Source organism: Gopherus flavomarginatus, chromosome 5, assembly GCF_025201925.1.
Source record: "Gopherus flavomarginatus isolate rGopFla2 chromosome 5, rGopFla2.mat.asm, whole genome shotgun sequence".
NCBI classification, from domain to species: Eukaryota; Metazoa; Chordata; order Testudines; family Testudinidae; genus Gopherus; species Gopherus flavomarginatus.
The window spans coordinates 145,640,032-145,664,444 of record NC_066621.1 but is presented as its reverse complement, the minus strand read 5'-3'; the positions used below and the strand labels follow the sequence as shown (position 1 = coordinate 145,664,444).

The 24,413-nt window shown below is 45.6% G+C and overlaps 1 protein-coding gene across 7 annotated transcripts in view; it reads right to left on the bottom strand.

The window, feature by feature from the left end:
- Positions 1-19,737: 19,737 nt before the first annotated feature.
- PPP2R5E (protein phosphatase 2 regulatory subunit B'epsilon) overlaps positions 19,738-24,413 on the bottom strand; it is a 113,762-nt gene continuing 109,086 nt past the window's right edge. For all 7 annotated transcript variants that reach the window (XM_050952630.1, XM_050952628.1, XM_050952629.1 and 4 more), the window contains one exon: positions 19,738-24,283. In XM_050952630.1, the coding sequence (XP_050808587.1) occupies positions 24,184-24,283 (100 nt within the window). In that variant the 3' untranslated portion in view covers positions 19,738-24,183. The remainder of the gene's footprint in view (positions 24,284-24,413) is intronic.

Below are 24,413 nucleotides of genomic sequence, written 5' to 3'. Positions count from 1 at the left end.
GATACCTGCAACCACGATATTCTCCGCATTGTAATCCCCAAGGCCACGGTTCTGGCCGCCAAATCAGCAGCATCGAGTGAGGCCTGCAGAGAAGTCCATGCCACTTTCTTCCCTTCCTCCAGAAGGGCTTGGAATTCCGGGCGGGAGTCCTGTGGGACCAGTTCAGCGAACTTACCCACCGATTGCCAGGTATTATAATTATACCTGCTGAGCAGAGCCTGTTGGTTAGCCACCCGCAGTTGGAGGCCTCCAGCGGAGTAAACTTTACGCCCCAGTAGATCCATCCTTCTAGCCTCCCACGATTTTGGGGCAGGGGCTTGCTGGCCATGGCGCTCTCTCTCATTTACAGATTGAATGACCAGAGAGCATGGAGGAGGATGGGTATAAAAGTATTCATACCCTTTAGAGGGTACCATGTATTTCCTTTCCACACCTCTGGCCGTGGGAGGGATAGATGCCGGGAATTGCCAAATGGTGTCTGCTTTGGCCTGGATGGAATGGATGAATGGCAGAGCCACGCGAGTTGGGGCATCCGCTGACAGTATGTCTATGACTGGGTTTTCCACCTCCGGGACCTCCTCCACCTGAAGGTTGATGTTTAAGGCGACTCGCCAGAGAAGGTCCTGGTGGGCTCGGAGGTTGATCGGGAGCGGGCCCGATGTAGAAGTACCGGCTACTGCCTCGTCTGGCGAAGAGGAGGACGACAGACCCAGCACGGTTGGCTCGTTGAGTGACTCCTCTTCTGGAGGAGCATTAGGGTCCTGGAACACCTGAGGATCTGGCGCAAGAGCCAAGTCATCCGTACCCACTGGAGGAGGGCAGCTAACAGTGGCCTCTGGTGCCTGATGTTCCCATGGGGCAGAATGAGATGGAACCATGGGTTCACCTTGGGCCTGGTGATATGCCCAAGGCGTCCAGAAGGACCACTGAGGTGCTTGTTCTGTGCCCTGAGGCTCCTGGAGGACACGGCTCTGCATTTCTGAATCTCCATATATGATGCTATCAGCGTGCAAAGACTCAGACGGGTGCCGTGATGGCCATGGGGGAGCAGAGTGCACGTGAGGAGGAGCCCTGTGCGTAGGGTATCGAACGTCATGCCTCACAGGAGAGCGGTACCGGGAGTTGTACCGGTGCCGAGAGGTTGACCGGGATCTGTGACCAGCGTGGTGCCGGGAGATCGACCAGGATAGTGAAGCTCTATGGTGGGAGTGGCTGTGGCGTGAATGGTGCTGGGAGCTGGACCACCGTCTGGAGTATCGGTCCGGAGAGCGGGATCTTGAACGGTACTGCGAGTACGACGGTGCCGAGAAGGAGATCGGTACCGGGACTGCGAGTGGCGTCGAGATCAGGACCAGTGGCAGGATCGGGAGCGTTGGCGAGACCTCGATCTCGAGTGGTGCCTGCCTGCGGCGTCGATGGAAGGTGACTAAGGCAGGCTTCCCTGCTAACGCAATAACCCACACCGGCGGTGCCGGGGGTTAGGGCAGGGTGGGCTCCGTTAGGGCAATGAGTTCCCTCGCCGTTGAAAAGGTCTCTGGCGTGGTGGGAACAATAAGTTCGACCTCGGCGTGTGCCGGGGAGCTGTCATGCACCGGACTCGACGGCTCTTGCCTGGCCAGAATCAACGGTGCCGAGATTGCTCGTGCCATGGCAGCTGTTGGTGCCGGGTGACTCGGTTTTGGCTGCTGCTCAGACTGCGGTGTAGATATTGGAGCCGCAGGAGCTTTGGCCTTTTTGGCACGCAGGGAGAGGGAGCGGTACCGGGCTGGTTTCTGGGCCGATGACGGCTGGTGCCAGGGCATCTTGGCAGTGCCAGCGCTCTCCGGTGCACTTCTCCCCGGCATGGACTGTGCGGCGCTCAGTGCTGAAGATGGAGGTGTGAGGGCCACTTCCATTACGAGCTGCTTTAGACGAAAGTCCCGCTCCTTCTTTGTCCGCGGCTTGAAGGACTTGCAAATCCGTCACTTATCTGTCAGGTGGGATTCCCCCAGGCACTTCAGGCAGGAGTTGTGGCGGTTTCCCATTGGCATCGGCCGCCGGCTGGCCGAGCACGGTTTGAAGTCCGGTGAACCAGGCATGGGCCTGGGCACCGGGAGAGGGGAAAGGGCTAATCCCCAACCCTCTGAACTATATACACTAACTAGGCTTACCAAAGGTTATTAGAAGTGTTAACTAAAACTATAAAACTATATACACAATAGAACTAGAACGAGTGAATAGCTAGGGAAGTGGAGATCAGCTAAGCTGCGCTCCACTGTTCCAACGACAGACATGGGCGGTAAGAAGGAACTGAGGAGCGGACAGGTCGGCAGGGGTATATATTTGGTGCCATAGCGGCGCCACGCCTGGGGGCGCCCAGCCAACCCACCGGGTGTTGCTAGGGTAGAAAATCTTCCGACGAACGTGCACGCAGCACGCGCACACCTACTTGGAATGGATATGAGCAAGCACTCGAAGAAGAATAATTTATTATTGTTTGCTCATGGGGAGTGTTAAATATAGTGTGTTTCTAGTTTAGATATTTCTGAAGTGCCCATCACTACAAAGTCTAAGAGCTATAGATTTGTAAAGCTACTTCAAGTACGTTTCATCCTAGCAAGGGTTTCAGAAGCTAAGGGCTTATCTACTGGTTAGGAAGGTAGGAATAAATACCCTAAACAGAGTAAACAACATGAGAAACGAGAACTTGATCCTAAATTGGTAGGAAAGGTGATAAAAAGACAAGAAAATGAGTGTAAGGAGCATCCCAGTTTGTTTCACAGACCACAACAACATTGAGAAAAAGTAGGAGCGTAGATTAGGATAAAGCATAAAAAGGCTGTAGATGTTGGTTTGGGTGCCCTTTTCCTGTACGTAAAATATTTTGGGCCTGAGTCAACGCTGTGGTATCCCCGTTTTATGCTGATGTAACTCCACTGAAGCCAGCTCATTATACCCTTTTAGAAACTAGCACATAGAGACCACACTGAAAGCATCGTTCACTTTTATATCTGCCCTATGCTTCCCAGCAGCATTTACCTCTTTATTGTTACAATCCACCTCGAAAAGCCACTTGCAAACTGAGGCTATAGCAGGTGCAGTGTTGCTTAGCAAAACATTTTTCACTAGTTGTTCACCCTGCTTCTTCAAAAGCGATCGTACATCTGACAACTCCATCATGGAGGGCTAGAACAGTTACTGCATATGTGCAGTAGTTCCGTATATAGAACTCTTCCCTCCAGGTGTTTTTTATGTCACTGATAAACACGTCATTGATCACAATTTAGTTATGATTTCACAAATATAAGAGATCTGCTTTTTCTAAGCATGAGCATTGGAGGTTCAGGTAGAAGTCAATTTTCGTCTCTTGCTCAGTACAGATTAACTGAAAGAACTGTGAATTCAATTTCATGGTGCTGTTGCTAAACACCTTTGCTTTCCCTTAAGTGCGTCTTTTATTCAGTGTTATTCATGGGTTATGTCTGAATTAATCATATTAGACAGATAAAACCTGATAAGAACAAAATGTTTCTCATTTAGAGAGACTTCCAAACCAGAGATTAATTCGTAAACATTTGATGGTCTAACAAGATGTTTCATGCTTCAGATCATTTTATTGGCAGTCAGAGGTTTAGGATCAACCTGAGCATGGGGTTGCATCCTTGATCATCTTAGCTAATAATCATTGATAGACCTATCCTCCATGAACTTATCTAGTTCTTAAGTGAACCTTGTTATACTTTTGGCCATCACAACAATGAGTTGCACAGGTTAATTGTGTGGTGTGTGAAAAAGTATGTTCTCTTGTTTGTATTAAACCTGCTGCCTATCAATAGCCTCAGGAGACCCCTGGTTTCTGTACAGTAGGAAAGATCTTGAGACATTCTCCTTGAGACTGTACATAACACAGGAAATTCAAATTTACGATTCATCTCATCAAGGAGTGTCAGGTAGGAGTATATTTAAAAGTCTCTCGCTTTAGGGTTCTATGATGGTCTTTTGCAATTCAGCTTGTGGATCTTCCCATATCCTATGGATTTTTCATGACTCAGCAGCTGCATACTTTGGAGGTGAGCTTTTCAGAGAAGCTCAGCATTGGCCTAATTCCCATTGAAATCAATGGGGGCAGAGTTAGGCCAACATGATTGCCTTGGGAAATCGCACTTTATAGGTTGGGGCCCTTTGGATGTTGGAAATGTGCAGCAATGTGCACCAACTCAGTGGTCACCCATGAAAAGTTTTTCCTAGTTTGAGAGAGGTCCTCTCCACATAACAAGGGGAAAGGTAGAACCAGCAAAATCAAAATGGAAAAGGTTTTTATATGCAAGCCCTGAATGGAAAAGATATTCAGTGTGGCAAAAGTTTTGGAATTTCAAATATAAAGATCTCTCTTTGGGACTTTTCTGCACCATTGAGATCAATGAGAGTTTTACCATTGATATCAAAGGGTCCAGAATTAGGTCCTTTATGAACGTATAAAAAAGGGAGTGTAAAGTTCAGTCAGTAGAATTTTTGGTTCAGATTCTCTCCTGTGCCAAGTCCTGTAGAGACCGCTCTTATAAAGTTTCTGTTTCATGGCCTTCCCTCTCACAGACTCCCTGGGAAGATCTCACTTTGTTGTGCCTTACACCAAAAGCTAAACAGATCATTTTCAGTCTAGATGACTTTTCAGAGAAGCCAGAAAAAGTTTCTGAAAGAGAGAGAGAACAGTGACTCACTCGGTAACATTCTGCATCTCATCACAAAATGACAGGATTCCATGTAACTGAAAGGGACGGTCCCCTACATTTAAAGGGGACAGTCACAGAAAGGAGAATTACAAGATTTCCTTTTGGTTCACACAGCTGCAGAAACACAACAGTTTGTTGCAAAGGTTTCCTGTTCACAAACGTGTCCTTTTTACAGTCAGGCATGATTTCATTTGTCCCATAGTTTTATTGAGTTGTATACAGACAGCCTGACAGACTCCCATACGTTGATGCATTACACTGCAGTCTGACTACATGATCACAGCTACATCTCAAATACTACAATATATTAACAAGCAATTTTTCTACAGCCTTGTCAGGTGCATGTTATAAGATATGCAGCACGTGAGATAGGTTTCCCAATTCAGTCTGAATTTTGTGTATGTATGAAGAACATTCATGGACCCATTATCTGGAATACACAGAGTAGGAGATGATGTTACACAATGTCACAAAGTTCCTCCTCTACCTTGGTGGGTCCTGCGCTTATTGGCGGATTTGCTCACCTCAGAGATCTTCCCCTCTGGTAGAACCCACAGTCTGGGTCAACTCCTCCTGTGTCTGATCAGGAGTTGGGAGGTTTGGGGGGAACCCAGGCCTGCCCTCTACTCCAAGTTCCAGCCCAGGGCCCTGTGGATCACAGCTGTCTAGAGTGCCTCCTGTAACAGCTGCACGAAAGCTACAACTCCCTGGGCTACATCCCCATGGCCTCCTCCAAACATCATTTTTATCCTTACCACAGGACTTTCCTCCTGGTGTCTGATAATGCTTGTACTCCTCAGTCCTCCAGCAGCACACCCTCTCACTTAGTTCCTTGCGCCTCTTGCTCCCAGCTCCTCGCACGCACATCACTGACTGAAGTGAGATCCTTTTTAAACCCAGGTGCCCTGATTAGCCTGCCTTAATTGATTCTTGCAGCTTCTTGATTGGCTGCAGGTGTTCTAATCAGCCTGTCTGCCTTAATTGTTTCCAGAACACTCCTGATTGTTCTGGAACTTTCCCTGTTACCTTACCCAGGGAAAGGAGACCTACTTAACCTGGGGCTAATATATCTGCCTTCGATCACTCTCCTGTAGCCATCTGGCCTGACCCTGTCACAAGTACCCTGCTTTCACTGGTTTAACATTGGGCACAGGTTAGGGTTAGAGGTGTGATTTTCTCCCCACTCTTTTGAGCTTTGTTTTCATAAGGAGTACAACTTAGTCAGTTTTGTATCAAGGTGTTCTCATATGAACATGAGATCACATTGTCGCCATAATGTCATATGCCTTTATCCTGCTACTATTTATTTCAATGAGAGCAGGATTAATCTCACAGTTCCTAAAAAGGCTGGACCAGACCTCTCTCATCAAGGTTCTGTTCTCTGGTCTTCCCTCTCACAAACTGTCCGAGAAGAGCTAACTTAGTGGTTGAAGTGCAAACATTTTAAGGAGGGGGGAGGGGGAGATTTTCTTTTTAGTTTAGCCAACAGGGAAGTTGCATTTTTCTATTCTTGTGATTAAAACAGCTTAATCTCAGACCCAGAACAATGCTCTGCTGGATAGCTGGGGTACATTTTCAGACTGGGGAACTACTGAGATAGCACATCATGTTGAAAACTTACTGCCAAGGACATTGGGATGAAGAAATGGAGGAACATGGTAGAATGTGCATGTCACTGAAAACCATTCCATTTTAAAAAATTCTAGTGGAGGAAAATATGTTTGGACCCTGAGAAACCTGTGATTTTGGACTTCAAGCCTTCTCAACTTGGCAATGAACAGGGGAAAAAGCCAATACTGAAGAAAAGTATATTATTTCATCTGATTTCCATGTTTCTGTAGAAAGCTTACATTTCAGCCTCTACCTCACCTCACTCCACTATGTTTTGGACATCTCAAGGACTGGAAAAGTCTGTTCAGGAGGAAGTGCCTACATTAAACCCAATATTTTGATCTGTTTATTAAACAAACATTCTCAGTATATTTTTTTTCCAGCCTTGCCCTGGGACTACACTTTTACAACCTGTTAAGGTTGGTTGACCTGTTATCCTTGGAATCATGTTTACATGGAAAATCATCATCATTTTACGCTAACACTCCCAGCCTGCCGTGATGAAGCTAATGCAGGATTTCTTACATTAGTGACTAATTGAAACCTGATCAAAAGAAAAAGCCATTATGACTTTAAATAGCTCATTCATAGGTTCTGTTTTCCCTGGAAATTAAGCCAAACATCCTGATAATGAGTTGAATGCTGTTCCATTAAGTTATAGACTGCACATATTTCATTGCCAAGGATTTGAAATTGGCTTGGTATTTTAATAGGGGAAAACAGAAAGCAGTTTTAATGGCTATGGATTTATCGAGTTTACTGTTTATGAGCTGGTAAAAGAATAAAGTGGGGATGGGTCTTTTATGAGTTATCAAATTAACTAATCTCTTTTCCTAGGAATGAGATTTGGAGACTACTGTGCGGTCCTGAGCATCGCTTGCAATATGTGAAGCACTTGCAGCTCTTATTGAATTATGGAGTTGTGAATGCTTGGCCCCTCACAGGATCAGGCCCTATGGATGAGCCCCCTGATTGAATCAAGAGGATTGAAAATGAATCTGAGGTCCTTGATATAAACCAAGGGGCTGCTGCTGAAAGAGTATTTTTCCTTTGGATCCGGGTTTCCCAATTCCCCTTTGCCGGGACTTTATACTGCAAAGTGTAGACACTTTTTTTTTTTTTATGAGTGCACTTGAATTTCTCACACAAGAAACTATAAAATGTGTTTTGTGTGGAGTGTTAATAGGTCAAGATTAAGACTAACAGAATTATACCGACAATGCACACACAGGTGGGATTAAAACAGCATTAGACCTGGCTGGTCACCCCTCTGATGCTTTCATACTTTGAAAATTAAAATCGAGCTCAGCAACACTATTGGATTTTTCTTATGTGCTAACCCCGACTCTCCAGATTGTATTTGCTAATAATTTCAATAGTCAGCAGCTAATGATTTTCATCATAAATACTTTAGCAATCAGACTGTGATGGAGTAGAGCTTGTATGGATCCTGTGTGTTACATCCCAATATACCATTATTTACCCCTGACAAGGAGAAAGCCAGGATGTTCCTGGGAGGGCTTAAGGGAAGTGAGAGGTTTGTTCAGGGCATGGTGATCCTGGGAGCACTGAGTCAGTTTAGACTTAGCGACAAGTGGCTGTTGACTTCCGGTTTAAACAGGGGGATGTGAGGCACAGCTAACAGCGTTGTTGTATGCAGAACATACCTGAGCTTATTCCAGGAGAAAAGATATAAATGTTAGGCCTGGAGAGCAGCTTTGTCACCTTCTGGTTTGGCTTCTGTGTAGAAGTCACCTGTAACAACAGTCAGAGTAACAGCAATGTTTGCTCTGCAGCAAGAGAAAAATCATGTAGGCGAGAAACCTTTTCCAACCACAGTGATGAAAGAAAGCTCAGCTTCCCATAGCGTCATATGCGATTGTTTTTCAAAAAAGACGGTTACTCACCTTTGTAACTGTTATTCTTCGAGATGTGTTGCTCATGTCCATTCCAGTTAGGTGTGTGTGCGCCACGTGCACATTCGTCGGAAGATTTTTACCCTAGCAACACTCGGTGGGTCGGCTGGGTGCCCCCTGGAGTGGCGCCGGCATAGCGCCGGATATATACCCCTGCCGACCCAACCGTTTGGAAAGGATATGAGCAACACATCTCGAAGAATAACAGTTACAAAGGTGAGTAACTGTCTTTTCTTCTTCGAGTGCTTGCTCATATCCATTCCAGTTAGGTGATTCCCAAGCCTTACCTAGGCAGCGGGGTCGGAGTGAGATGTGGCACAGTGCAAAACTGCTGAGCCAAAGGCTGCATCATCTCTTGACTGTTGAACTAGAGCATAATGCGAAGCAAAGGTGTGGACCGAGGACCAGGTAGCTGCGCGACATATCTCCTGGATAGGTACGCGAGCCAGGAAGGCAGCAGATGAAGCCTGAGCCCTGGTAGAATGCGGGGTGATGTGGCTTGGGGAAATATGAGCCAAACCATAACAAGTGCAGATGCACGCCGTCACCCAAGATGAGATCCTCTGAGAGGAAACAGGTAGGTCTTTCATTCGGTCTGCTACCACGACAAAGAGTTGGGGCATTTTACAAAACAGTTTTGTCCACTCAATATAAAATGCGAGCACTCTACGGACATCCAGCGAGTGCAATTGTTGCTCCTGTCGCGTTGAGTGTGGCTTCAGGAAGAAGACCAGGAGAAAGATGTCCTGGTTTACATGAAAGGCTGAAACCACCTTAGGGAGGAAAGCCGGGTGTGGTCGCAACTGCACCTTGTGTTTGTGGAACACAGTGTACGGCGGATCCACTGTAAGAGCCCTAAGCTTGGAGACTCGTCTGGCCGATGTAATGGCGACAAGGAAAGCTGTCTTCCAAGACAGGTTTAGTAGCGAGCAAGTTGCTAACAGCTCGAATGGCGGAGACATAAGTCTGGTTAAAACCAGGTTGAGGTCCCAGGTCGGGACTGGGCGGCGTACTTGAAGGTATAAGCGCTCCAAGCCCTTGAGGAACCTCAAAACCATAGGATGTGAGAACACGGAACGACTACCTTTGCCTGGGTGGAAGGTAGAGATGGCTGCCAAGTGTACCCTCAGTGACGATACTGCTAGGCCCTGCTGTTTGAGAGACCAGAGGTAGTCCAAAATAGAGGGGATCGAGACCTCAGTGGGAGTAAGATTAAGTATTTGGCACCAGCAGGAGAAACGATTCCACTTGGCCAGGTACGTTGACCGGGTGGAAGGCTTCCTGCTACCCAGAACTTGTCGTACTGATTCAGAGCAACGTAACTCTGACTGGTTTAGCCACGCAGCAGCCACGCCGTGAGGTGAAGAGCCTGCAGGTCCAGGTGGCGAAGCCTGCCATGGTCCTGAGTTATGAGGTCTGGGTGGAGCGGCAGGGTAATTGGGTTGGCTATTGACAGGTCGAGCAACGTGGTGTACCAGTGCTGCCTGGGCCACGCTGGAGCGATCATGATGATGTGCACTCTGTCCATGCGGAGTTTCAGCAGGACCTTGTGAACCAGCAGGAATGGTGGGAAGGCATAAAGGAGCTGGCTCTTCCATGGCATCAGGAAAGCGTCCAAGATCGATCCCGGGGAGAGACCTTGGAAGGAGCAGAACATCTGGCATTTCCTGTTCTCGCAGGAAGCGAACAGGTCTATGTGGGGAAATCCCCACTTCTGGAAAACAAAATGCATAACATCCGGGTGGATCGACTACTCGAGAGACAGGAAAGACCTGCTGAGTCGATCCGCCAGGGTGTTCTGAATGCCTGGGAGAAAGGATGCTACCAGATCGAGTGGGCTATGCAAAAGTCCCAGAGTTGGATGGCCTCCTGACAAAGGGGGGAGGACCGTGTCCCTCCCTGTTTGTTTATGTAGTACATGGCCATTGTGTTGTCTGTAAACACTGAGACACACCGGCCTCGCAACTGTTGCTGGAATGCCTGGCACGCCAGGCGGACTGCTTTCAGTTCTCGGACATTTATGTGTAATGGCAGCTCCTGAGAAGACCAAAGGCCTTGAGTACGAAGGTGACCGAGGTGAGCACCCCAGCTGAGAGATGATGCGTCCGTCGTCAGGGACACTGAGGGTTGGGCGGATGGAACGGCATCCCTGCACATACCAGGGAGGGAGTTAGCCACCATTCTAGGGAGCCTAGGGTGCTCGAAGGAATGGTGACTATCGTGTCTATTGGGTCCCTGCCCGGGTGGTATACTGAGTTGAGCCAAACTTGGAGAGGACGGAGGCGGAGCCTGGCGTGTTTTGTTACAAACGTGCAGGTAGCCATGTGACCCAGGAGACTGAGACAAGTGCGAGCCAAGGTCATCAGGAAATTCTGTAGATCCCGGATGATTTTTGCCATCGCCTGAAACTGCGGCTATGGTAAGCAGGCTCTGGCTAGATTGGAGTCCAGGATAGCTCCTATGAAGTCTAACCTCTGTGTGGGAACCAGAGTGGATTTTTCTATATTGATCATCAGGCCTAGACGTGTGAACAGGTCCTTGACGATGCCCACATGCTAAGTGACTTGTGTCTCGGAGGCCCCTCAGATGAGCCAATCGTCCAGATATGGAAAAACGTGTATCCAACATCGGTGGAGGTAGGCGGCGACTACAGCCATACACTTTGTAAATACCCTTGGGGCTGTAGAAAGGCCAAACGGCAGGACCGTATACTGGAAGTGCTGACGGTTGGCTACAAAGTGGAGGTATCGCCTGTGCGGAGGAAAGATGGCGATGTGAAAGTACACGTCCTTCATATCGAGGGCGGCATACCAGTCTCCAGGATCCAAGGATGGGATAATGGTCCCCAGGGATACCATGCGGAACTTCAACTTTATCATAAACTGGTTGAGTCCTCGCAGGTCTAGGATAGGTCTGAGACCTCCCTTCGACTTGGGGATTAGGAAATAATGGGAGTAAAACCCTTGCCCCTTTCGTCCATTGGTACCTCCTCTATAGCTCCTATGGTGAGGAGCGTCTGCACCTCTTGTAAGAGGGATTGCTCGTGAGAAGGGTCCCTGAAGATGGACAGGGTGGGAGGGTGGGAGAGCGGGGTTGAAATAAATTGGAGGTGGTACCCATACTCCACCGTGCGTAGGACACAGCAATCTGAAGTTAACTGGGACCACGCCGGGAGGAAATAGGAGAGATGGTTGGAGAAGGGAGGAGAGGGATCCTGGCATGTAACCGGTACGCCGCCCTCGGGCGCACCTTCAAAAGTTCGTCTTCGGTCCCGGTGGTGGTTTCAAGGGACCTTGATTTTGGCCCCCTTGGGGTCCTGACTGTCGTCTGAGACCACCTTGGCCGCACCGCCTGCCAAAGTCCTGTCTTTGTCTAGGCACAGAGTATGGGTGGTGAGTCTGGGGACGGAAAGGCCTGCGTTGGGTCACCAGCGTCTGCATGCCGAGAGAGCACATTATGACCCTGTTGTCCTTCAGGCTTTGCAGCCTGGGGTCAATCTTTTCCGAGAAGAGGCCTTTACCATCAAATGGCAAGTCCTGAATGGTATACTGCAGCTCCAGTGGGAGGTTTGAAACCTGAAGCCATGAGATGCGCCTCATGGCAACATCCGAGGCCAGAGTCCTGGCTGCTGAGTCTGCTGCATCTAACGAGGCCTGGAGGGAAGTTTGGGTCACCTTTTTTCCTTCCTCCAAGAGGGAAGCGAACTCTTGGCGAGAGTCTTGAGGGAGAAGCTCCGTAAACTTACCCACCACCACCCAGGTGTTATAATTATAGCGGCTAAGCAAGGCTTGTTGATTTGCCACCCGGAGCTGTAGGGCCCCTGCCGAGTACACCTTGCAGCCGAGTAGGTCCATTCGCTTAGTCTCCTTCGATTTCAGGGCTGGCGCCTGCCGGCCACGCAATTCCCTCTCATTAACGGACTGGACGACTTGTGAGCAGGGAGGAGGATGGACATACAAGTATTCGTACCCTTTAGAGAGCACCATATATTTACGCTCGACTCCCCTGGCCGCAGGAGGGATAGAGGCTGGGGACTGCCATATAGTATCGGCATTCGCCTGGATGGTCCAAATAAATGGTAGGGCCACTCTAGTGGGGGCATCCGCCAATAGAATGTCCACTACCGGGTCCTCTACCTCCGGGACCTCCTCCACCTGGAGGTTCATATTGAGTGCTACCCTCCTTAGGAGGTCCTGATGGGCTCTCAGGTCGATTGGAGGAGGGCCCGAGGAGGATGTTCCTGCCACCGCCTCATCTGGAGAAGAGGAAGAGGAGATGCTGGCGACGAGCAGGTCCTGGGTGGCCTGTTGCTCTTGGGTGATCTCCTGCTCCAGAGGAACCTGGGAGTCCAGTGGGTGAACTGGGGCTTCCTCTGCAGCAGTCGGAGAGGGACAGCTAACCGTCGCCTCTGGCACTCGGTGCTCTGATGAGACAGAGTGGGACGGAACTACTGGTATGCTTTGGGCCTGGTGGTACGCCCAAGGTGTCCAGAAAGACCACTGATGGGGTCCTTGGTCCTGGGCCTGAGTCTCTTGGAAGACTCTGGTGGGCACATCAGAATCGTGGTCCTGAGCATAAGAGCTGTCCGCGTAGGACGATACTGGTGCGTGTCTGAATGGCCATGGAGGTGCTGAAAAGCCCTGGGCAGAGTCTCTGTCTCTAGCGGACCTTGCCCTACTCGGCACCAGGATCTGCGACCGGAGCAGTGCTGGGAAGTCGACTGAGCCGGGAGCTGGAACACTGTCGAGAGTAGCAGGCCGGTGAACGGGATACTGACCGGTGGCGCGAGTGTAACCGGTACCGAGGAGGAGAACAGTACCGGGACTGCGAGCAACTTCGGGAGCGGGAGCACCAACAGGACCTGGAGCATCTGCGGGACTGTGATTGTGAACGGTGCTGCTCTGCTGTGCCAACAGAGGATGGTCTTATCAAGACAGGCTTGCCGATAGACTGTATTACCCACACTGGCGGTGCCGGGGGTTGAGGCAGCGTCGACTCTGTCATGGCAATCAGATCCCTCGCCACTGAGAATGTCTCCAGCATGGAAGGAATAGTAAACTCAACCACGGCACATGCTGGGGAGCTGTCAGGCACCGGACTCGATGGCCCTCGTGGGACCGGAATTGACGGTGCCGACGTTGTTGGTGCTGCGGCAGGTGTCGGTGCCAGGCGATCTGACTTAAACGAGCTCTCTGGTTGCAGTGCAGGTGGCACGGAAGCAGCAGGAGTCTTAGGCTTTCTCGACCTCGGGGAGAAGGAGTGGTGCCGAGTCGACTTCGGTGCCGGCGACGGCCGGTGCCGAGAAGCCTTGGCAGTACCGGCGCGGTCCGGTACCGAGGAGGTGCTTCTACCCGCCGATTGACCAGCGCTCGGTGCCGAAGGCGGAGGGGTAAGCGACGCCTCCATGAGGAGCTGCTTTAGCCGAAAGTCCCGCTCCTTTTTTGTTCTCAACTTAAAAGCCTTGCAAATGTGACACTTATCTGCCAGGTGAGATTCCCCGAGGCACTTAAGGCAGGACTTGTGTGGATCCCCGGTCGGCATCACCTTATGACAGGCCGAGCACGGTTTGAAACCTGGTGAACCGGGCATAGGCCCCGGCACCGGGTGCGGGGAAGGGGCTAATCCCTGAACCCCTCTTAACTATACACTAACTATGAACAATAAAAATTAACTATAACTATATACACAACAAAATAACTAGAGAACTACGAGTAGCTAGGGAGGTGGAGGTCAGTACAACCGCATTCCACAGTTCCAACGACCGACACGGGCAGTAAGAAGGAACTGAGGGGCGGTTGGGTCGACAGGGGTATATATGCGGTGCCACTCCAGGGGGTGCCCAGCCGACCCACCAAGGGTTGCTAGGGTAAAAATCTTCCGATGAACGTGCACGCAGCGCGTGCACACCTAACTGGAATGGATATGAGCAAGCACTCGAAGAACACTTCAATTTCCAAACCTTTGGAGCCCAAGGAATCCAAGTTGAAGGGATTCATCTAGAGAGGAACTGGTGAAGGCCACTATCCTTCTCTACAGTAGTCTTGAATATTTCTGCCGCAGCATGCTTCCCTTTAAATTTCACTCACATTCTATAAATGACAGTGTGATTTTTAGGATCAAGAGACTCGAGCAACTTGGTTGCTAGTTATCAGATAAGTAGCTTTTTTGAGAATGCATGGAAATTATAGCACTGAAACAGTCAGCTAAAATCTATTGGAGCCCCTGTCTAAGTTGAGACTAAAACTTCCAAATCACAGATCTCAATGTATCTTTAATTGGTCTGTCAGATTTATTGTAACACTATTTTAAGCAATGGCAAAATGAGAGGTCAGTTTTAAAAATGTATTTGTGAACTCTTTAGAGCTCTCAGTGGAGGGGAAAACCTACAGGTTTGCATATTCAAATATGTGGCAACACATTTTGAGATAGGCAAATATTCTTTTAATGATCCAGACTGGAAATTTCAGAGGGAACTGAGGCTTATGACATGAAACCATTTTAAATAGAAGAGTCACTTAGAAATGGCCTCTGCTGGAGCAGACACAACTATGTCCTGATATCAGTTCGGAACAAACCCTGTACCACACCTGACAGGAATCTTGATATTCAAGACCTTTCACATCAGCTCTGAGACCAGCAAAACTACATAGTAGGGGAATCTCTCAGGTTTGGAGATTACCAAAATACTTGACCTCTTCCCTGATCTTCAACCTCTCCCTCCTGCTAACATGTGGTCATAGGTACCTCCACTTTGTTCCATATGTTTGGTTTGGCACTGTTGTTAAAATCTTGACAAGCTGAGCCTTGTTGAACATGTATCACTTAATGGCATATCATTAAAATGCGATTGTGTGCATTACTGAGTTACAGAAGGAAACACTGTTTCCTTCATACTCCTAAGAACTATATTAGTTCAATTATAATTGACACTTGGAATCTACTCTATAATACAAACTATGTGAATCAACTATTGTCTGAGGAATGTCATGTAGAGCAAATGCGGATAATATCCCTTTGTGCCTGTGAAATAGCCTGTGAACTAATAACTAATTAACACTGTCTGAATTCCGCATTTCCTCACTCAAGCAAACCAAGAGTGTATTTCTGCCAATTTTCAGTTTACTTTGAGATACAATAAATAGCAGCCCTTAGTGTAGCAGCTCCATCAATAGGGCTCTGCCAAATTCATGGCTGTGAAAACTGTGTCACAGACCATGAAATCTGGTCTTGTGTGTGCTTTTAGCCTATACTATACAGATTTCACAAGGAGACCAGCGTTTCTCAAATTAGGGGTCCAAACCCAAAAGGGAGTTGTGTGGGGTAACAGTATTGCCACCTTTACTTCTGTGCTGCCTTCAGAGCTGGGCAGCTGGAGAGCAGTGGCTGTTGGCCAGATGCCCAGCCCTGAAGGCAGCACCCTACCAGCAGCAGCATAGAAGGGTGGCAATACCAGACCATGTCACCTTACTTCCGCGCTGCTGCCTTCAGAACTGGGCGGCCGGAGAATGGCAGCTGCTGACTGAGGGCCCAGCTCTGCAGGCAGCAGGGCAGAAATAAAAAGTGGCAATACCATCCCATGCCATCCTTACTTCTGCGCTGCTGCTGGCAGCGGCTCTGCCTTCAGAGCTGGGATCCCTGCCAGCAGCCACCGCTCTCCAGCTACCAAGCTTTGAAGGTAGCGCCGCCACCTGCAGCAGTGCAGAGGTAAGGATAGCAGTACCGTGACCCCCCACAACTCGTTTTTGGGTCAGGATCCCTATAATTACAACACTGTGAAATTTCATTTAAATTTAAATAACTGAAATCATGAAATTTACTATTTTTAACATCCTATGGCTGTGATATTGACCAAAACGGACTGTGAATTTGGTAGGGCCTTATCCATTAACAAGTCTGAACTTCCAAATATTATGTAATGCAGATGCCTGTCCTAGTTTCAAGAACTATCAGTGTTGGTATATCTTTTGGTTTAAATCTGCAACCCTTCCATCCCAAGCATTTCATCTGTACAGCCAAGGGGACCTCTGCAGTGTGTGCTGGGGAGTCATTGTGTCAATAGATGAGTATAATGTCCCACTGGTCTAGCAAAAGGTTATCATATCCAACAGTTGTATAGTATTACTGGTAAGAAAATATCTGAATGAAATTGTGTCCACCTGTGAACAGACCAATCGGATGTGCCTGCTGCACCAGAAAAAGCGGAGGTGAACTTGTAACATTAAACTAAACGGGTTGATGGTCAGCTCATTTCAAAGCTGCAGTCCTCAACTCCTTATCCCAATAACGAGTCCACAAACGAGCTAAATCCCGATCTAGGCTCCCAATCAATCATACAGTTCCTAAATCCAGCCCTGCCGCTAATGAAGATGGAAGGATTCTGGACCCCCCTTTGGCAAGTTCCTCCCTGACATTATGGACATGATGGTGGCCTTCCTGCCCCACAGACTGAGATGACACACAAGTCAATACAGGAAAGGAATGGTAAGGACAGTCCACCAACCATATTATCACGTAAGCGTTGAAAACGAGCCATTTAATATAGTTGTGGCTTCTGTTACTTTTACTAGAGCATCCTAGTGGTGCATCCCCACAGCAACGGGGCCTACATCTACTTCTTTCAAATAACAGATTATTCAATCAGATTTTTTAAAAATTAGCTGCATCTAATTTGATCAGTGCAGCCGTCAAACTTTACAGAGTGCCGTATTTCTTTGTCTGCATAAAAGAGGCAATGGCATTTGGGAAACAGACATTTCCAGCTTATTGGAAAACACATTAGTCTGATGTAAAATAAAAGGATTGAAATAATGATAACGCTGAGAAACAACTTAAAAAAATTTCAATGTAATGTGATTTTCACGTGCCTGGGCTGCAATCGGCTTCAAAAAAGTGTCAGGTCACAGCAAACAGTTGTTAGCATGGCTTCTTTCAAAATGTTTATTAGCAAATTTACAACGTACTCTCTTTGGCTTCAGCATTTATTCTTAAAACAAGATAATTTCAGCTGCTAACTCAAGACCTTTAAGCAGTTTCTGAATTAATGCCACAAGTGATGTTACAATGTATGTTAAACTGAAAATGTTTTAATACAGACTTCTCGTCTCCGAGAGTAAAAGCCCATAGTGTACAGAGGTACCCCTGGACTTGTGACGAGGGCCTACCAAACCCACAGTCCCTTTTGGTCAATTTCACAGTCATAGGATTTAAAAAATTGTTAATTTTATGATTTCAGCCATTTAAATCTGCAAGTTCAGGGTGGTGTAATTGTAGGGGTCCTGACCCAAGAAGGAGTTGTGGGGGAGGGGGGTTCACAAGGTTATTGTAGGGGGGGGCTTACTTCTGTGCTGCTGGTGGTGGCAGTGGTGCCTTCAGAGCTGGGCAGCTGGAGAGCAGCAGTGCAGAAGTAAGGGGGCCTGGCATGGTATTGGCATCTTTACTTGTGTGCTGTTGTTGGCGGCAACTGCCTTCAGATCTTGGCTCCCACCCAACAGGTGCCAGTCTCCAGCCACCCACCTCTGAAGGCAGGATAAAAGAGTGGCAATACTGCAACCCCCCTAAAATAACCTTGTGACCTCCCTGCAACTCCCTTTTGAGAAAAACTGGTCTCCCCTGTGAGACCTATACAGCAGGGCCGGCTACAGGTTTTCTGCCACCCCAAGCGGCACACAAAAAAAAAAAAAAAGCTGCGGCAGTGCAATCACTCCGCTTCACTCTTAAGCGGCAATTTGGCAGCTGGTCCTTCACTGCTAGAGAGAGTGAGGGACCTGCTGCTGAATTGCCACTGAAGACCCGGACCTACCGCCCCAATAGCGGCCGGAGGACTGCCCCTTGGTATTGGACACTCCAAGCACCTGCTTCTTTAGCTGGTGCCTGGAGCCAGCCCTGCTGTATAGTATAGGGTAAAAAGCATGCAAAAGACCAGATTTCACAGGAACCAATTTCATGGTCTGTGATGCATTTTTTATGACCATGAATTTGGTAGGGCCCTACTTATGATTGAGGGCAGCCCATAATCTGTGGGGTAATCCTGAATTTAACATGGAATGAAGGTCGGCTGCTGACTGAGAAACTGAGAATTTGTGGGAAGGAAATTTGAGGTTCAGGGGATTAGCTAACTATGGCTATGTCTACATTGGGCTGCACTGCAGACTATGGGTGTGCGGACTGCAGCGTGCACCAAAGAATTGTGCTGTAACTGCCTCACGTGGATGCTGCTGGAGCGAGCTAAAAGATACCTGTGTTTAGGTTACCTGTTTGAAAGAGGCCCATGTTAACGTTAACCAGGTACCTTTTGGTTCACGCCTGCAGTGTCCACATGGGGTAGTCACAGCGCAGCATGTTAGAGTGCTCTGCAATTCCCAGCCCTGCAGTCTGAACTGCAGGGCGATGTAGACAAGCCCTATAGTACTAGTACTGCAAATACGAAGAAGCATTTTTTAAATACCTCTGAGTCCTTAAAGATTATTTCCTATTTGAACAATAATCAACAGAGAAATCCCCACGGAGCAGTAACTCACTGAAGATATTAATTTCTTACAACTGGACTGGAAAACCTTCCAAGGACTGGAAAACACATTTTACGAGAGACTAAAGAAGCTTAATCTAAGAGAAGGTTAAGAGGTGCCTTGATCACAGTCCTTACGTAGGGACAAGATTTCTGACAGGAGAGGGCTTTTCATTCTAGTAGAAAAAGGTATAACAAGAGCCAATGATTGGAAGCTGAAGCTAGACAAATTGAGAGATGAAATAAGGCACCCATTTCTAACAGAGGTTAACTAACCAATGGAATAATTTACCTAAGGATTTAAAACCTTTAAATCAAGATTATTGGGCAAATGATCATTCCTTATGACACAGGCTACCCCCTGCCCTGACCCCCTTACGGAACATGAAAGGGGTTCAATCCACAGATCCCAGAGGATTAGCTGAGCCCAGTGCCATCTGGAAGGGATCCCTGTGCCTCCACTGCTTGTCTTTTGACTTCCATGGTTGCACAACTCCTGAAGCAGTCACACACTAACAGGATCCGCCCACTGGCCTCTGCTTGGGTTCATCCCCATCTTCCTGGGCTGTGTCTGTGAAGAACTGCAGATTCTGGCTGGGAGAAATGAATAGGACAGTGCAGACTGGATCAGAGATTGAAGGGGCAGAATGGTATCATGAAGAGCACACCTGCAGAGCTCAAGGTCGACAGGGGTTAGTGGAAGCATGCCACAGAACCAGTGCCTATGCTCCCATATCCAATGGTTTTAAGGTCTCCGTTAGACTCAGATGTGGTTGCAATTAAGAGGACCAATCATCACACTCGCAAAAGAAAACTGGGAGCTTATAATGGAAATTCTCACAGAGCCTTAACATTCCTGTCTCATGAACTCAACATCTTTCCATCACTGAGATACCTTAATGTTTGACATGTACAAGAAATGATATCCAATGGCTGGAAGACCATTGCTGAAAAGGCATGTGAAGTATAGACAGGGGAAAAAAAGCCACGCGCCTGGAAAACACTTCATTGCTTTTTTATTAGATGCACCCATAGTACAGAGTCTCTTGTACATGTGCAAAAGAGAAAGGATACACATTTATATCTGGGAGCACCACTGAGTTTGAGTTTCTTTCTTTAATAGCATTTTTAAGAAAGTAAACGATGTCCAAAGAATGACATTTTGAATCCAAGTCTTTAAGACCTGCTTCACTTTACCCAGAGGTGGAAGATTTTTCTTTTTATTCCCACCTTGCTGTAGCATAGAAGACATTTTCATGGTCTGGTTAGACCAGTCTATATATTTCCATAAGCAACTTTTCATATATATAAAAATGTTTTATTTCTCCACCCACCCAATAGTTTAACTGCATCTAGATTTAAAAACAGTAACGGATCATGGCATTCTTGGGGGGTGGGGAAGGGGAAAGAGTGGGAAATGAACTTTTGCTGCCCTCTCCTGCTTAAACAATGAAATACTAAAATATCAAGAAATCTATTACTCTAATGCTAATTTTTAAACAAAAAGCATGAGCAGGTCATTCTTTATACTACAATCAAAAAATAGGATGACAAGAAATGTATTGGTACTATTTATATTTGAAAAACCCTCATCAATACATGAGGTTATGATTATAATGTATTTACAGTAAGTGATCCAAACAAATAAAAATAAACCTGCGTTCAGAGAGGTCATGATAGAATGTCTGTTTCCCTTGAACAGATGCTGCTGCTTCTGTGGCTAGTAAGCAGCACTTGGATAAAACTTTCTCATAAATCATAATTGGCTGAATTTTGCTTCGAGGATACACAATCCTTTTATCCAGACTCTGAAAGGAAAATATTGGGGAATATAAAAAACTCACTGCCAATACCTACTAGAAAAACTAGTTTGTGGCTCATTGCACAGCTATTTTGGAAAGCTGATGAGCCACGATACAAAAATAAAAATATTAATGTGCAAATAAAAACATTCTTCCATCATGCCTGTTTATCACCCTCATTTTGTCACAGAGCAACTCTCAGTATTGAAAAAAGGGCATCTCTGCCTTCTAAGCCAGTTGTGTGCTCCCAACTGAAAGGAAAATGAGGTGCACTGGGGGAGGAAATATCTATCCAGTTCTCCAACTCTCCCACAAAACTATAAAAAAGCTTTTAAAGCTCGTAATACATTTTCTTTTTCCATAGTGTAAGAGAGCCTGAGGCTATACTTACACATGTACAACATAAGTACAGCTGCTTCAATTCTAGCTCAAACAGTTCTGGGCTCTGCATCCTGGATTGTTCCGTATATAGAAGGAAGTAAAAATAAATTAAATCCTTCTATTTATGCTAACAAAACCAAGATTAATTTACAGTAACCCTGCTTGCAAATACTCCAATGGCATTAGAGTACTTTTATTTAAAGCATTCAAAGATTTGGAAGAGAGACAAAAAACATTCAATAGCAATAAAAAGAAAACAATAAGGAAAGCTTGCAAGATGAAGAAAGCAATGCATGCTCAACTTAAAGTATGCAAGAAGAACTTTAACAGCTGTTACATCCCCATGCAATGCTCTAGTTTTGAAAATGTAGTTCATTACTTTTACCTGACAACATTCAATCCTTTCCCCTGTAACCAATATGGTACAAGCCATGAGTGATCTCCCATCAACTGTAATGCTAGCAGTCTACAAAAAACTAACAAAAAAAGTAGTTTCTCAAAACCATGAAGCAAACAAAATCACAAACGAACAGATGCACTGATCACTATTGACTTACATCCATATGCTGCCTTTATCTTTGCATAAACCTCCCATGGACTTTAGTGGGACAGGAGCAGTATATTGCCTGTGGGTTGCAGCCAACAGTGGATTGCGTGGATTCTGTAGTACTATGGCAAGTGCTTCTTTAAGTACATCACAGAGTACAACCTCAGAATGACCTCACCTTTTTAGAGTTGCATGACTAACATCACATAACCTCATTCAATTTAAGAAACATTTCATCGTGGAAGTGAAAATCACTTTAGATACTCCCCAGTATCCCCCATTAGAGGTAATAAAATATTGCAACCAGCTAGGTTCTCATCCATTTTGTATCATCAATTCCAGTAGGTCACGCTGAAACCAAGAACATCCAAGAATGGTCAACACTCACCTAAATTCTAAGTACAGGACAAGGTGTCTTTTTCTAATGTCACATTATTTCTTTTCATTCCACCAGGCAGAAAAAAAAATGGAAACACCAAGATTTCTTCCCATCATAATTGTTGACCATTTAACCCAGTGTAGTCAGGCACGAGTTTAAATGCACCCTCTCATACAGCAGGTTAATTTCAGACATAGTCAAACTACTAAACATAACCCCAACCTGTAGTAGAAACAAAAAGGCTGCCAAAAATCAAAGGGTTAAGGGACGATTTGTTATAAATTTATTTAATCTTCAGATTTGAGCTTGCACCTTTGTTCCAGCACTTTTAAAATAAAATGTTTCACTGACTGTATCTGCCAAGTTTACATTGAGTCCCAGTCAGTGTTCTTATAAGAGGCTTATATTAATCCCATTAAACCATGTCGTGATGTTTTGTGTTGCATATGACTAGTTTACTTCTGTTCTTTTTTCAGAATTAACAGTGTCAAGTTTTTACAAAGTTGTTGCATTTACAACATCCAATGCGCAGACTCATGTGTACAAACTGTGACCTGATAATCCTGAAAGAGTCAGTAAAATGGGATTGGATTCCTGCTCCCCTCCCATTTTTATTTTTTTGCATCTGGAAACAAGAAAACCTCAAATTCTACTGTATATTTGAATGGTAGGAAGAAAAATATACAAGCTCATACTTATACTGTATTTCTATCAATGGCAACAGGTCATAAGTTCATGTTTGCAACTAACACAAAGACTCATGAACACCAAGTCAGCTTTATACCATAAATACTGCTGGATTGACGGTTTAGGATTATCAGCTCACTGTTGTTATATGTCTATAACAGTTCAAAAGCATCCTGGAGAAAAATCCTGAAACACATACCTTTCGGTATAAAATAATGCAACTGCATTAGCTAAATATATACTGTACATAAGTCTTATCAGCATTTTAACGATCAAAGATGTAAGATTCCACTTTCAAATACAAAGCAGATAGCCAATAATGCATACTTATAATACAGCCCTCTTGTTTTGCTTTTAAACAATTTGGTCACAATGCACCTTTGATATAAAAGCATTTTAAACTTTATTATTAATACTCAGGACATTAGGATTTCCAGAATTTTTTTTCAGTAGCATTTGTAGAACCACTTTTGGTAACAAATACAGTAGTTAGGAATGAGCATCCACTTCAGAATGCAGAAGTATATTATCCAGAATCCTTTCCAGCTAAAACCATAGGGCTGGTGCTATGATGAGTAATAGTACTACAGTCACAAAAACACTATAGTATGTTTTTAGAGGCTACATCCTCTTTTGCTGGAATATTTTATAAATACATATTAAAAAGTAAGGCAACAACTCCAAACAGTCCAAACTGTTTGCTCAGCTCTGTTCCCAATTAGACCCATGACCACTGGAGATCAATTTCATGCTTGTACTGTTTAGCGTTTGTCGTTATAATTTCAAAATGGTCCAATAAAATGTATATAGTAATCATTTAGCCATTAGTATTACCAAAACAGCTCTGGTATGTGTGTCCAATGACATGTAACTAATACTGGTTAAGTACTGAAGTTCTTGGTGTTACTATTGCCCATTTTCAAAGGATTCAAGACAGCGTGGATTCACAATAAATTGATGCATTAATCTGAAATTTCCTTCCCTACTATGTTTGTCATCTCTTTATTTTTACTCCTAATGTTTAAACTGAAGGAGTACCAGTGCTAGCCTGGTACCAGAAAGATACTCACACCAGTAAACAAAACCTTAGGGGCCTATATTTTTCATGGCCCTGATCTGCATGGACATTCAACTTATGAAGATGTGCAAAAGGGAAAAAAACATCAAATTACAGTAAAGTTATCCAGAGAGGGAGGATGTTACACAAACTCAAAAGGAAATGACAATTTTTTTTCTCTTTTTCTATAAATACATTTAACAGTTTAGCAGAAAGGCAAGCTAAATTTAAGATTGTTCACATTTGAAAGTTGCATCATACTCTCTGCTAATGATAAATAAGGAACAGGTCCTGACAATGAAATTTTGACATAGCAATTTTCATCAACAGATCTTTGAAGACTGGATTTAAAGAAGGGTCAAAACAATGATTATGTTGCAAAGTTCTGAGGAGTTCATCTGCTGTCCAAACTTTGGAGAAAAGTCCTTATTTTTTCCTTTACTTAGAGACAGTTATATACAGTGCTGTTGTAATAATGAAACAAATGTGAAATCTACTGTAAAGTTGCACAATACAGAAAACTGTTGCTCCATCTTCTACTACATAAATGTGTGACTCCACAGGTTAATAATGCTGCTTTGTTTCTTTTGTTAAGTTGGAATTATTCCATCACGTCTAAGACCTCTCTTTAACTCCAAATCCTCCAGTTTTTTCCACAGTTCTTCACGTTCCTTCTCTTTCTTCTTCTCACTAGCAGATAAAATAAAATGAAGTGTTAATAGCAAAGGAAGCTTTAAAAGTACCTATCCAAAAATACTTATTTGATATAAGCTATGAGCAATAATTTTTCTAATGCACGTGCATTTTTCCCTAATGTATA